We start from the raw sequence: 15761 nt of genomic DNA, 5'->3' as shown, positions 1-15761 counted from the left end.
ATCACAGCATGGCTTTTGCCAAGCGGTGCCATGTCCGCACCTGGGATCCAAACCGGCAAACTTTGGGCCGCCGAGAAGCAGAACGTGCGCACTTAACCACTGTGCCACCGGGCTGGCCCTCTCCCCTCAATTCTTATACTTGGGTTAAAGATAAATTAAAATCCCTTTAACTCTCAGGGTTCTATCCAATTAGTACTGTGAAGTAATAACAGCAGGTCTAAATCCAAACAAACAAAAGCAGCAATAAAAGCAAAGAAAATCTTGGCCAGATCAGTAAGGTGACACATGAAATGAAACTCCAAAGAGGCTATAAAGTATCTTACCAATTTAATCTTGTTCTCTGAACTTCTCATTGCTCGAGAGGAGGGAGGACAGGGTGTGGTTATGTTTTTTCCTAATTGTATGCACTTTTTTTAAAAAAAACTTTGAAGCAACCGCAAAATTATGGTGGTATAGTACAAATAATATTTTTTTATGAATCATTTGAGAGTCCAGTTGCTGACCTGATGCCCATCACCCCTGAATAGTTTTCCTACAAACGAGGACATTCTGTATAAGCACAGTATGACTACTGAAGTCAGGAAGTTAACAGTGCATCCCTGCCTCTAATAGAACCCTAGAACCCACCATAGAACCCTAGGTTTCTGTGGAACAAAATTTGAAAAAAAATTTTAAATCCCTTTTTAGAAAGTGGCAACCCTTTACTTTCCTGAAATTGTAGACCTGTTACTGTGGTATTTCAGGCTTTCCCTCAAAGATGCATGCCAGTTTCCTTCTTGAAGAATTGCATAGGGCTTCTCAGGCTGCTGTTCTACAGAAGGAGCACAGGAGAGCCCTAAACATAGCTGTTCGTACTCTTATCACAGCAGAAATCTGTAAGAAACAACTTAAGATTGTTTCCGCTTTTATTGCTCTTTCCCTGACCTTTGTGTAGAGAGGAACAAGTGGCAGACTAAGATGTTTGAGCCCAATTTAGATGTCCTAGCCGCTGATGCCTCTGTCGATGCTGTACCTCACTAGTGCTCCAAGAGTTGGGATAATTAAGGTGTCTTGACAGAGCCATTGGCCTTAGATTAATAACCTCTGTTCTGGGATGGTTTTTTGAGGTGAAGGGTGCTGGGCAGCAGGAAGGGAAGGACTAGAGATGAGACTGTGTAGCTGGGACATGGAAGAGGCAGGATCCAACCAGGCTGTGGTACTTGGATTTAAGCTGTTTATCAGCCATTTCTCAAGAACTGACAAACATGCATCCACTCTCTCTATGTGCTATTAGTAAAGTAATAAAACCACCTCTGGCTGACCTAAGCAGAAAAGGGCAAGTTTATCATACAGTACAAAGTTGTCCTGTGGAACTCAAGGATGGGGATGTTCCTGGGCCTTGGGATGGTACTAGAACTAAGCTTCAGAAGGCTGACAGACTTTTCATTCATTTCTGTTTCAATTGAGGCGGTTGGGTTCATGGATGCTCATTGTAAGTCAGGAAGACTTTCCACAAGTAGGACCTGTAGTCATCGTCTGAAAGTGAGGGAGTGTGCTGGGGGCTGAGGAGAGGAGAAAGTATTTGCTTATGATAACCCAAGGACAATAGAGTTTCAAGTCGTATAGCTGTCAGGTATAATTGGGAGGAAAAAGAGCACTGAGAGCAGCACCATTCGATTTATCTTTATGTAGCAGTGATTTATCCAGCAGAGTAAACGAGCATGATTAAGAGCTACTAGATTGCTAGTTTGCTCTCTGGATAAAACCAGAAGGCTGAGTGAGAGTATCTCCAAGGTCCCTTCTGACTGGATCCAGCGCTCTAAGACTTGCTACTCGGACAGCAACAGCATCACCTGGGAGCTTGTTAGAAATGTACCATCTCAGGTACCATCTCAGACCTGCTGAACTGCAATCTGCATTTTAACATGATTCATAAATAGTTAAATAAACTTGATGCATCCAACAATGGATTGTTTTGTAGGCGTTAAAGGGGTGTGAGTGTGTGTGTGTGTATGAATTGCTAAAATATATTAAGTAAGAAAATGACTGTTATTAATGATTAATTAGTGATTTTATGATTCCACTGAAAAAAACACTTCAACATATAAAAAAGTCAGAGCATATAAATAACATTGAATTGTGGATGATTTTCTTTTCATCGTTAATGTATTGTCTGAACTTTTAAAATGAGCATGTGCGTTTTTAATTTTACCAGGAAAAAAAAGTAAGCTATTTTCTTTCTTTTTGAAATCTTTTCAGGTTTAACGCCTAGCGTAGTGGTTAAAAGTGTGGACTCTGGTGTTAACCAGAGTTTGCGTTTACCATTTGCTGGCTTTTTGACATAGGCCTAGTAATTTGACCTCTGGAAGCCTTGGTTTTCTCATCTATAAAATATGATAATAATAGAACCTACATCTTGAGAGTTTTGAGGAATAAATGAGATATTGAATGTCCAGTGCCTGGACATAGTATGTGCTTGATTAAGGTTAACTCTTATTACTATTATTATTCCCCTTTTTAGAATCCATTCACATACACACATACACACCCCAAAGCCTTCCCTTGGCAAAAGAATAGCAATAATAGCAATTAAAAACAAACAAACAAAACAGTAGACTAATGGGTAAGTATCAAAGTGAAAAGAAATAAGATCAAGGCTTCCAAAACTTCCACAATTAGAGTGGACAAGAGAGACTTGGATAAGAGTACATGGCATTAAATCTAATGGTATTATTCTGCAGAGACTAGCTGCGGATTGTCTACACGTTTCTTCTTTAATGCAGATGTCTCTCAAATTGTTGTCTGTCTTATTTCTTTGTGACAGGACACTTGAAGTAGCTTTAGCAGAAGAGAAATGGAGGAGCCATAGAACATTAAGGATGAATTCAGGAAGACCCGAGACCATGGAGAACCTGCCTGCTCTCTACACTATTTTCCAAGGAGAGGTATATTCTTTCGGCTTTGAAAATCTGCCATTTATGTTAAGCATAGATTAGGGGTGAAAAGCAGTTGGGTTTGAGCTCCTGTCTGCTTGAGAGTATCTTGGGCATTACAGTTTAAATGGGAAGGGCTCGTGGAGTGTCTGGCTACCACATGTGCCTCCTCTAAGCTCCAGACTTCTAATTGCATCCTTGGCATCTTCATTTGGATACCTTACAGCATCTCTAATTTATGTTTTATCTATTTATTTATTTATTATTTATTTTTTAATTTTTTTTCCCTTTTTCTCCTCAAAGCCCCTCGGTACATAGTTGTATATTCTTTGTTGTGGGTCCTTCTAGTTGTGGCATGTGGGACGCTGCCATAGCGTGGTTTGATGAGCAGTACCATGTCCGCGCCCACGATTTGAACCAACGAAACACTGGGCCGCCTGCAGCCTGAGCGCACGAACTTAACCACCCGGCCATGGGGCCAGCCCCTCTAATTTATGTTTTAAACTAAATTTTTGGTTTTCTCACCAATTCTCTTCTTCTTCTGGTCTTTTCCATCTTAGCAAATGGAACCACTATCCATTCAAGTACCCATGCTAGAACTGGGCATCATCCTTGATCTGTCCTCTTGATTTGATCTTGATTTTCCCTCCCACTTTGGTCCATTTCCACCTTTTAAGTATATCTCTAGTCTGAATACTTCTTTATACTTCTTTATCCCCATTAGTTTAAGCTCTTCATCTCTTGCCTGGCCCTGACTGGGCTTTCTACTTCTGTTGTAGCCCCTTTCCACTCTGTTCTTCACATTGTAGCCAGAATGCCATTTGAAAACAGGTTGGACTGTGCTGCTTTCTCATAGCTCCTCTAGGCTTTTCACTGTATTTGAATGCATCCAAACTCATTTTCATGACGCTTACACGACTTGGCCTCTGCTTACCCTGACAATGATGTTTTGTTCTACTCTACTCATGCTCCAGCCACATTGGTCTCCTTACAGCTCTGAACATTCTAAGCTTGCTTCCTTCTCAGGACTTTCACACATGCAGAGTTGCTGCTAACTACCCCACTCTCCCACCAACTTCTCTTTATCTTTTGGGTCTCAGCCCTAATGTCATCTCCTCTGTGATCTTCTTCCCACCATAAGTAAATAGGCTCACCGTGTATTTATTTGTGAACTTGTTTAATATCTGTCTTCTTCACAAGACTCTAAGCTCCATGAGGACAGAACCCTGTGTGTTTTATTCACTGGTGTATGTCTCAATCCCAGGGAGGAGGGTAGAAAATAATAGGTACTCATTCCATCTTTGATGACTGTATGAATGATCAACCTTTGAAGGAGAAGGATTGTATTTGTTTAGAGAGCAGAGGCTTTGGGACCGGACAAAACCTGGATTCCAGTCCTAGCTCTTTTGCTTACTGACTGTGTGATTCTTGAGACCGTCGCTTAATCTCTTTGAACCTCAGTTTTCTCATTTGATAGGTGGAGATACTAACTGCTTCCATGGGATTGCCATGATGGTTAAATAAGCTATCATCTATAAAAAGACAATGCCCGAGACATGGTAGGAATTCCTTAATATTATCTCCCTCTTCTTGAAGCAAAACTAAAGCCAAAAAATTGTTTTCAGCATCTTTATGAGTACAGGTAGTATTTTAGCTCTGTCTTTCTTATGGCATTCGTACTTGCTTTACAGTTGACAAAAGTTTCATCTTCTAATCATTTGAGGCTTTTGAGGACAGACTTTGTAACTGTCAGTTGGTTATAGATAATCGTGACTCGACTTCTGTTAAGTCGATCCCAACTGGTAACATAACAGTTAAGATACAAAGGATAACTTTCTAACAAATAACAAACAGTTCTGCTCTTGAAGCCTCTGTCTTCTTTTTTCAAGGCCCGTGGTATCCCCACAGGTCAGTGAGGTACCAGGGCTCAGAAAGAAGTAGCAGCACTGAAGATGAAGTTGATCTTTCTGATCGTGAAGCCCTCACCTGTCAGGTGTCGCACGAAGGAAAGACAAGCATGCTCTGCCCTCCACAGACTCACTCAGAGTTCTAAAGTGACTCCTGACCTACAGCTTCTTCTTAAATAAGGGGGAGCTTAAGTTAGTGTAGGTTTTATATTTTGCTGTCGAAGATGGCTGGGCTAGGGGAGTGTTCAGAGAGAACTTTATAGTTCTAGCTTAGTATTCAGGAGCACATTTTGAAACATCATTTAGAAGTGAGTGGCCCCGTGGCTGAGTGGTTGAGTTCGCATGCTCCGCTTTGGCTGCCCAGGGTTTCACTGGTTCGGATCCTGGGCGTGGACATGGCACGGCTCATTAGGCCATGTTGAGGCGGCATCCCACATGCCACAACTAGAAGGACCCACAACTAAAATATGTACAACTGTATACTGGGGGGATCTGGGGAGAAAAAGCAGAAAAAAAAAAAAAAGATTGGCAACAGTTGTTAGCTCAGGTACCAATCTTTTAAAAAAAAAAAAACTGGTGACTAGAATTAGGGAAACAGAAATTTCCTGATAAATTGCAAAGAAGAAACTTTTTCAAAATATTCGTCTAACAAACATTTAATGAGTGCCTAATATTTACAAGTAAGATTCAGTTACATTAAAATTCAAAAATAATTTTGTAAGCCTAATTGTATGTCAGCATTGTCATGCATTCTGTGTCATTGACTCTCTTCAAAGAAACTGTTACTCTCATTTTATGGATAAGGAAACTCTTCTGAAAAGTTAGGTAATTGCCCAGTGGTTAATAAATGGCAAAACAGGGATTTTAAATCAAGTCCTCTCTCCAAGTCTACTTTCTTCTACTCTGTACCTGGGATTGTCCAGCTGTATGTAAACGCATGGAGGAACCAAAAGACCTGTAAGAACTCTTTTGACTGAATTGAGGTATAGGAGGAAGGTAGATCTGGTTGTTCCCCAGTCATTGTTCTTCAATTATGGCATTTATCACAGTCTGTTGTGTACTCTTGTTACTTGTATAAGTGCCTGTCTCCTCCACTAGATAGTGAGTTACTAAGGAGGGCAGAAACCGTGCTTTGTCTCAAGTATCTTGGTAACTACTTGAAATTCATTTAAAAATAGGCTGGGCATCTCTTTTTTTAAGTTGTTTTTATTTCACAGTACCTGACTTGGTATCTTGCAAACAGGTGCTCAGTAAATGTTTGAATGAAGTTGAACCCAAGCCTCTTAGGACGAATTGTCCTTCCAGAAACTGGTGGCGCAGCCCATACCTAGCAGTTCTCTTAGCAGGCTTGGCAGGACTGAGGGGCCCAGTGACCGAACAGCTGAGAAGCCAGTATTCATCCTTCTCTCATCCTCTGAGAGGCGTTTTGGTGCTGGAGTCGGTTAAGCATGGTAGTGGCACAAGCACAGCACTGCGAGTTGGGATTTTGCTCAGCCCAGCCTTAGCCGAAGAAATGCTGAGGGGAGATTGGTGTTGCTAAGGTGGAAATGGCCTTGGAATAGAAGTCAAAAACTTCCATTCTAGCCATGCTACTTTCTAACTTTGTGATTTGGGACAAGTGACTTAGGTCTTTGAGCCTCAAGTTTCTCACTTACGTTATGTGGATACCTGGTTTCAAGGCCACTGCAACCTCTAATCTGAAGATGGTAAATTCATTTTGCCCAAACCTTGAGTTCAGTTGAGATAATTACTGAATTTTTTCCCCTGAGCTATTTGACTAATTATTCTTGGGACACCAGGCAGACTGTGTGATCATCTGCAGCAGGTGCCATTCTGTTAATTTCAACTCTGACTGCACCCTAGGAGACACAGTGATGGAAACACCTGGTGCTGGAAATAGGCACGAATGCCTTTTCCTAACTGAACAGTTGCATGCATCCATTCTGGAGCACATTAACCTTTCCTTTTGGGAGAGGCCAAATTAAGATCTGTTATGATATTTCCTCAAAAGATTCTAATGTGACAGTGGAGCATCAGGATTGAGAAGTGAGATTGTCTTAATTTACACCAGCAAGGTGATTTGGGCTCCAACTTCCAGATGCTACTTTTAACTTTGGTAGATAATTGTGCCCTTTAAATAATGTTATTATACAATATGAGACATCTCAACCCTCTCTCTAGAACCCTGGAGCAAAAGCCAAAGTGTCTTTAGTTTGTCCAGAAAGAAAGGATTTGCTTTTATTGTAATTTAGAAGTTTAAAGTCTTTTCTTCTTTATCCGTGTGGCCCTGTTTTACAGAGAACAACTTGCTTTGTGAACTTGGGTAAGCACTTCGTGTCTCTGGTCTTCACTCTCCTCATTTGAAAAATAGCAGGATTGGACTGGTTAATCTCTAAAGTCCTTCCTCCAGTTCCCCCTTGCCTTGATTTTAAGTACTAGTATCTGCATGATTGTACTGTTTCTTTAGGACTGCCTGGTCTATACCCCAGCATAGCATATTCATCAGTGTAAAACAGGAGTTTTGAACTTTTGGGTCTTAACCCATTGTTAATGCTGTATCTTGGAGAGTTAGTTCAAGTGCCATTAAAAAAATGAGAAGAATGGAAGTTTTTAACTATTCCCATCCTAACATTGAAGTGAGTAATGATGATACTTAGTGAAGTAGGAGGCATTGGACTAGGACTGATGGGATCGAGGTTCTTTGCCTAGCTTGTATCTAAGTTAGTTGCGTGCCTTTCCACTAGTTACTAACCTTTTTCTGCTTCAGTATCTTGGACTGTAAATTATTAAAAAGCTGCAATTTTCTGAATGCACATTAGGTGCCAGATACCAGTGCGAGGTACTATATGCACATCATTTATTATCTGTAGCAGCAAAGTCAACACAAATGGGAACTTAGGCCCTGAAAGGCAAGTTGTGTTCAAGATTCCACAGATAAGAAGTGTCGGAGCTGGGAGTAGAAGCCACAGTTTTCCCTCCAAATCCTGTGCTCTTTCTGTACCTATACTATTCCACCTTATCTGCAACATGGGGACCTACTGTATATACTTCCGTATATACTTATCATATATCCATATATATACATAAGTATATACCCATATGTACTTCCGAAGGTTGTTGCCAGGAGCAGATAAGATGTCAAATGTCACATTGGGTTTTTTTTTTGAGGAAGGTTAGCTATCATCTGCTGCCAATCCTCCTCTTTTTGCTGAGGAAGACTGGCCTTGAGCTAACATCCGTGCCCATCTTCCTCTACTTTATATGTGGGATGCCTACCACAGCATGGCTTGCCAAGCGGTGCCATGTCCACACCCGGGATCTGAACTGGCGAACCCTGGGCCGCCGAAGCTGAACGTGTGCACTTAACCCCTGTGCCAGTGGGCTGGCCCCACACATTGCATTTTTTTACAATTTTTTTTTTTAAAGATTGGCTCCTGAGCTAACATCTGTTGCCTGTCTTCTTTTTTGTTTTTCTTCTTCTTCTCCCCAAAGCCCCCCAGTACATAGTTGTATATTCTAGCTGTAGGTCCCTCTGGTTGTGCTATATGGGACTCTGCCTCAGCATGGCCTGATGAACGGTGCCGTGTCTGCACCCAGGATCCGAACCGGGGAACCCCGGGCCACCAAAGTGGAGTATGTGAACTTAACCACTCAGCCATGGGGCCAGCCCCTGTCACGTTGCTTTTGGCTGTTAGGATTGTATAGTTAAAGGGAACCCATGAGCAGCTCTAGTGTAGTTAAATCCCAGCTTTCAAATCCCAGCTCTGCTACTTACTAGCTTTGAACATTGGGTGAGTTACTTAGTCATCAGTTTTGTCATCTATCGAATGAGTATAAGAATAGTGCCAACATCATATGGTGTCAGGAGATTATGTAAAGCTCTTGAAGAGGGTTTTGCGTGTCGTGAGTGTTCAGTATATGTTAATGAATAGCAGTGTGGTAGGGATTGTCTTATTCAGTCCCCTTGTTTTCGTTATGGTGAAGCTGAAACAGTGATTGCCCAAGATGAAACAACTAATTCAAGTTACTGAAGAAAATAACGTTTATATGTTTAAGACTGTAATGAATATTTTACAAGTAATAATGAATCGAGTGATAAATATAGAATGCAGTGGCAACTTTGATCCCGATCCATGGGTTGGGGGTGGGCTAGAGGATGGATGAGAGGGAGAGGTGGTCTGGGATAGTGATTTATCTTGAGGGTTCTGGGCCTTTCATTGCTATTAGATATTTCATAGATGCATCAAGCCTCTCACTTCTCCATCTGAGGTCAGCTCTGCAAAAGACCCGGGGGCAACCCTTTTTCTCTCTAATCATATCTTTTCAGGTTCTGTCAGATGTCTGTGTGTGGGCTTTTTCTCTAATTGTCTTGATAAAACCCAAGACAGGTTTGGAGTGAAATAGAGCAGGCTGTATGGTTTGGTTTGATTTGAAGTTTAGGAAAAAGGGATGTCCTACATGATCCATTGCACAGTATTAAAGTTCTCTGTATTGGGATTGGAGACCGCAGTCCCAGCTAATATAAAGTGTAATTTTATTTCCTGATTTTCTGCTGTTTATTTCTTTTGTTCATATACCTCCTTTGGAAATCCCCAAGGTGTGGGATTTGGGCATTCCTAGGTACTGTCATAGCATCTGACGACAGTGCTATCTCACCAGTGTTTTTAATGTGTTCACACATACCTGTCAGTCTAAATTTCAAAAAGAACAGAAAGAATGTTTGACAGAACATCACTTTTAGTCAGTTTTGCAGTAGACAGAAGCAGTCAGTACCAAGTAGAAATTCAGGGAGACTAGGTTAAATGCTACACAGGAGAGATTCTCATTTGTGTGACGTTGATTCTTTTTTTGTTTGTTTTTATAGGTTGCTATGGTGACAGACTATGGAGCCTTTATCAAAATCCCAGGCTGTCGGAAGCAAGGTGGGAGCCTATAACTTGAAATTCAGCCCTGCCATTCCGCTCTCTGCTGTTACTCCCACCACATCCCAATTATAAGCTCTACATTTTTCAGACAGTAGTTTGTTCTTGTTTTTGTTTTTAGTGTGGAGATATAAATACAGGCAAATGATAACAGTTCATTTTTAGCAGATCTTAACTCAGAAGAATGGTGCTCTCTGACTTGGGGGGAGGCCTGGGGTATAGCCACTTAGGCTCACTTCTGGAATCAGCTCTTACCTAAATTCCACCCTAGGCAAGTCCCAAATCTTAGGATTTTGGGGGAGGACAACTACTTACTCTGAGGTTAACATTGTGAGTTTTCTAGTGTATAGCACATGGAATGGAAATAGTATTGTAGCCACTACAAATTATATATAAAATATATATATATATATATATATACAAATTATATAGTGCTTTAAATTTTCTTTGTAAATGGATAGGCATTTGTAGAACATCTTTGGAGAATCTCTTTCACATCTATAATCTTATTTGTTTCTTAAACAACAGTGCTAAGTAGAAAAGGCAAGTTCCACAGACTGATGGCTCACTCAGAGTGATTTAGCTAGGTAATGGCACAGCCAGGACTAGAACCCAAGCCTCCTAATGCCTAGCCAAGTGGGCTTTCTGCTATATCACACTGCTAGTAGATCCAGAGACTCAACTTGTTAAGTCCTTGTGCTAAAATAAATTAAAGATTTATTAAAGATGGTAATGGAGGGCTGGCCTGGTATGCAGCAGTTAAGTTCGGACATCCTGCTTTGGCGTCCCAGGGTTCACCAGTTCGGATCCCGGCACTGCTTGGCAAGCCATGCTGTGGTAGGTGTCCCATATATAAAGTAGAGGAAGATGGGCATGGATGTTAGCTCAGGGCCAGTCTTCCTCAGCAAAAAGAGAGGAGGATTGGCGGCAGATGTTAGCTCTGGGCTAATCTTCCTCCAAAAAAAAAAGAGTTCAGGGGCCGGCCTGGTGGCATAGCAGTTAAGTTTGCACTCTTTGCCTTGGCGGCTTGGGGTTCACCAGTTCAGAGCCTGGGTGGGGACCTACCCGCCACTTATCAAGCAGCCATGCTGTGGCAGGCGTCCCACATATGAAGTAGAGGAAGATGGGTACAGATGTTAGCTCAGGGCCAGTCTTCCTCAGCAAAAAGGATGATTGGCAGCAGATGTTAGCTCACAGCAAATCTTCCTCAAAAAAAACAACAGCTAACCTTTGGCTAATAAAGCCATACCTCTAGCATTGGCGACTACTGTGCTGCAAATCGCATCTTGGCATTAGAAATGGCTTACCAGTAGTTTCCAGCCAGCAGTCAGCAATAATAAAGTTTCTCATTTTTTGTTGGCTAGGGTTTAATGAGGTGGAACTCCTCCCCATCCCTATAGGCGTGCCCCTCAGACAGATAGTCTTGTTAGTGTACTTGCCATAGCTGCCAGTACCTGAAGATCCCATCCTCACTTGAGCATTTGTGTGACACTGGGGATTAAAGGCCTGCCACCTTCCAGCAGTCAGTCTTCAACTCACTCATGTCCGTACCCTGTCAGGTGATGCCTCTGACTGTGGCTGGCAGCTTCCAGAGAATCTGTCTGACAGCTGTGCTGAGACGAGCCTCAGAGGGGGAGCTCAGGGAGCCAAATAATTCGGAGGAAACTGAGTTCTAATCCTGGGCTCTTCCATAGGTTTATTGGATAACTTAAGCAGTTGACTTTCCTACAATGTATTTTAGCTTCTCTGTCCTTAAAGGGGGAAGATTATTAAGTCCCATCCTGAAAGGACTGACTTAGGAAATAACTCTGGTCTCCAGATTTTAACATCTTTGATTCAGGAAGGTAGACTCTAATTTGAGTTATTTTTCTCAGATTTCTGTTCTCAGAATTCTTTAACCACTACTGAGTTGAAGACTTCCTCCAAGTATTCAGATTTAAACTAGATTTTCTTTCCCCTCTCATGGTGTCTGATAGAACCTTGTGTGATGATGGAAATGTTCTATATCTGTTCTTTTTTTGTTGTTTTTGTTGTTTTGTGTGTGTGTGTGTGTGAGGAAGATTGGCCCTGAGCTAACATCTGTTGCCAGCCTTCCTCTTTTCGCTTGAGGCAGATTGTCGCTGAGCTAACATCTGTGCCAGTCTTCCTCTATTTTATGTGGTATGCTTCCACAGCGTGGCTTGACAAGCAGTGCTAGGTCCACGCCCAAGATCCAAACCTGCAAACCCCAGGTGACTGAAGCGGAGAGCATGAACTTAACCACTATGCCACTGGGCTGGCCCCTCTTTATTTGTTCTGATGTATTTTCTGACACCAACCAGTTCTCCACTTCTCTGGACACCAACTAGGTGCTTAACAATTCAATTTCATTCTGACGCTGTCTACCTGGAGTTACTGTCAGATCCCACAAGTTAAAGGGGCTCAGACCCGTAAGACTGCCCCCACTTCAGATGCCAGTTTCAAGTCCGAGCTACCTGTACTACTTTTTTTTTTAAAAGATTTTATTTTTCCTTTTTCTCCCAAAGCCCCCCGGTACATATTTGTGTATTTTTAGTTGTGGGTCCTTAACTAGCTGTGTCATGTGGGGTGCTGCCTCAGCATGGCTTGATGAGCAGTGCCCTGTCCACGCCCAGGATTCGAACTGGTGAACCCTTGGCCACTGAATCAGAGCATGCAAACTTAACCACTTGGCCACAGGGCCAGCCCCTATACCTGTACTTCTTAACTGACAGGCTATGAAGCAAGGTTTCCCATGATCCCCTCCTCAAGTTTGATAATTTGCTAGAACGGCTCTCAGAACTCAGGAAACCACTTTGCTTGTGTTTGCTGGTTTATTATAAAGGATACAATCAGGAACAGCCAAATGGAAGAGATGCATAGGGCAGGGTATGGGAGGGGGGTGCTCTGAGCTTCCATTTCCTCTCTGGCACACACCCTCCCAGTAAGCTGATGAATTCACTGACCTGGAAGCTCTCGGAATCTCATTGTTTGAGAGTTTTTATAGAGCTCAGTCTCCAGTCCCTCACCCTCTTTCCTGGAGGTTGGTGGGGCTGAAAGTTTCAGTCCTCTTAATTATTTGGTTTTGCTGGTCACCAGCCCCATCCAGAGACTATCTAGGGGTCCCACCGTAAATCACCTCGTTAGCATTAACTCTGGTGTGATCACAAGGGGCTTATTATGAATAACAAAAAACTCTCCTATTACTAGGGAAATTCCAAGAGTTTTAGGAGTTCTGTGTAGGAATCAGGGACAAAGACCAAATGTATTTTTGTATTATACCACATCTGTGCTGTCCAATATTGTAGCCCCTGACTTTTTAATTTTATTTTAATTAATTTAAATTTAAGCTTAAAATAGCTTATGAAGTTCTTTTTGTCTCCACTATCCTCTGCCCACCAGCACTAAACCAGGAAATTTTGAGAACAGAGCTTATTTGTTCAATGTTAGACTTTTTAAAGTGCCTTGCTTATGATAGAAGCTCAAATATTTTTAGTAATGAATTCCATTTAGCAAATAATTACTGAGTTCTGTTTTCCGGTCACTGTGTTAAGTGGAACACAGAGATAAGAAAACATGGTCCCTGCTGCTCTCAGATTGTTCACAGTCTAGAGCTGTAAATCAGTGACAATGCAGTGTAATGAATGAGTGAGGCTGCACTTATCTGCTGAGCTGCGGAGTAGTCAGGGCTTGGGATGCCAGGGCCTAGACAGTGCCTGAGGCATAGTGGGTGTTCAGTAAATTTTATTAAATGAATACGTGAATTCTAGTCTCAGCTCCATCCTTTACCAGCTTCTTGACTTCAGCAAGTGCTCAGTCCTTGAACCTTAGTTTCCTTAGCTGTGAAATGGGAATGATGTGCATTTTTAGAGTTTCTTGACTGGCAGGATCATGTCTTATTCATCCTTGGATCCATTTTTGCTTACAATATAGTGTGTGATAGTAAATGTTTGAATGAAACCATAATCCTAACAAGATAAAGGATGTGAAAGCACTTTAACTTATGTGCTTACATTATTGTCATATACTGTTGCTTAGAGATACCTTATTTGAAAAGTCTAAAGGGGGAATTCACATCCCCAAAGATAAAGGAGACCTTTTTTCCCCCCCTTCTTCTCCCCAAAGCCCCCTGGTGCATCACTGTATATTTTTAGTTGTGGGTCCTTCTAGTTGTGGCATGTGGCATGGCGCCTCATCATGGCTTGATGAGCGGTGCCGTGTCTGCGCCCAGGATCTGAACCAGCGAAACCCTGGGCCGCTGAAGCAGAGCGTGTGAACTCAACCACTTGGCCACGGGGCCGACCCCATAAAGGAGACCTTTTATTTTGACGTTTTTTGGCTGCAGCTGTCCTCTAATGATTTGTAATTTTACCTCTTTCCTTTATTGTCAGTGGAAGTTGTGAAAGAACAACGCAGTTGGGAGAATATGTTTAAAGGAACCATAATAGACTCTCTTTTTCTCATATGGTGATTGAAATACCAGCTCTTTCCAAGTTGTCAGATTTTTTTTTTGTTCTTTTACCAGCAGACATTCAGATGAGACTCATTCTGTTTCATTGTCACGTTGGGTTTGTTGAACATAATGACAGACTTGATAGGTCTTCGGGTGTTTCTGGCTTGATGTCAGAAATCCAGGCACAAACAGCTCTGAATTCAGAACTCCCTTCCATGTGGCATGATGAGCAAAACATTTTGTTTGTTTGTTTTTGTTTCGTTTTGGAGCACATGCTAAAACAGAATCAGGTGTGTTTCTACTATTTGTAGATGAGCTCATCTTTCTCTTTTTTAATGAAAAGATAACACAGATCAATAATAAAGAAAAAAAATGGAGAAATATCAATGTGTCGTAGAAGACCTGACAGACTGATGTTTGAATTGCAGCTCTTTCTTTATCAGCTTTGTGACCTTGGACAATTTACTTAACTTCTACGCTATTTCCTTATGGGAACCTATGTCACAGGGTTGACGTAAGGATTAAGTGAATGGGTTGGTGTACTGTATTTAGTAAGGTACCCAGCACAGTGAGGGGGCCCTCCAATATTTTATTTGGTTCTCTCTGCCCTTCACTCGATCCAGCTGTTGGTGGTGTATGTGGGAGAAATGAAGTACTTCCCAAGAATTCAGACTGTCTTCTGAGAGTGAAAGTGGTGAGGAACCCCCCGTACAGACTGTAGGATCAGCCGTTGGTAGAAATATACCAGGTAATTATCTGTAAATCTGTGACTGAAGAGATGGGAGCACTCAACACTTGGATAAGATAATCTGGCTGTGATTCCATGGAAAGGGATGGGAATGAAATTGGAATTTAGGAGACTGAAATCCAGTTGATTACATCGTTCTATCTAGAGAGAGATTATATGAACAGGTGGGGAGTTGTCAGCCTGGAACAGAGTATAAGAAAGGCTGAGAGTCTGAAGTTGGCACTGTTTTTCTTGCCTTATCTAGGGCAGAAATGAATCTGATGATAAGACTAGAGAGATGGATTCTTTTATGAGGAAGTGATAGTCCATTAAACCTTCACGGACTGGCAGTGTGTCTCACAACATTTGTCTCCCTTTTTTTCTGATTCCATGTTGAGGCAATTTCTGATCACTAACTTTTCAAGTGTTTGATACTGGGGGCCATGGGTAGTTTAACTAGATAAGGACTGGGAACTTTCCAGGTGTAAGGAAAGTGTATCCTCTATTGTAAATTAATAAATTTGTGAATTGTGTCTTTCCGTAAAACAATCAGTAAATCGACAGTCTGATTAATATATTGGTATACAAACATCTGCATGCCCAAGATGCCTACGTTGGCATCTTCAGTCATACCCCAACTCTGAGCTACAGACTTGCATATCCAACTGCCTATCTGACATCTGCATTCAAGACTGAGGGCTAGACCATTCCCCTTGTTTAATTTACCCTATAAGCCAAGGCCTTTTGTTAGTAAGCCATTACTGTCTCAACTATAAAAATCCTGCACCCTAGCATAACTTTGTATTCCCTTTTGTTTCCAATTTTTTGCTATGACTACTTTGA

General features: G+C 41.7%; 1 protein-coding gene across 3 annotated transcripts in view; it reads left to right on the top strand.

Moving 5' to 3' along the window:
* The window catches only part of ZCCHC17 (zinc finger CCHC-type containing 17), a 46588-nt gene that overhangs the window by 2255 nt on the left and 28572 nt on the right, over window positions 1-15761 (top strand). For 2 of the 3 annotated variants that reach the window (XM_070596105.1, XM_070596114.1), the window contains exons 2-3: window positions 2804-2924; window positions 9684-9741. In XM_070596105.1, the coding sequence (XP_070452206.1) occupies window positions 2859-2924; window positions 9684-9741 (124 nt within the window). In that variant the 5' untranslated portion in view covers window positions 2804-2858. The remainder of the gene's footprint in view (window positions 1-2803; window positions 2925-9683; window positions 9742-15761) is intronic. The other variant, XM_070596125.1, reaches the window with a different exon arrangement.

Source organism: Equus przewalskii, chromosome 2 (genome assembly GCF_037783145.1).
Source record: "Equus przewalskii isolate Varuska chromosome 2, EquPr2, whole genome shotgun sequence".
NCBI lineage: Eukaryota > Metazoa > Chordata > Mammalia > Perissodactyla > Equidae > Equus > Equus przewalskii.
The sequence above is the reverse complement of the archived record's forward strand: the minus strand, read 5'-3'. Positions and strand labels throughout refer to the sequence as shown.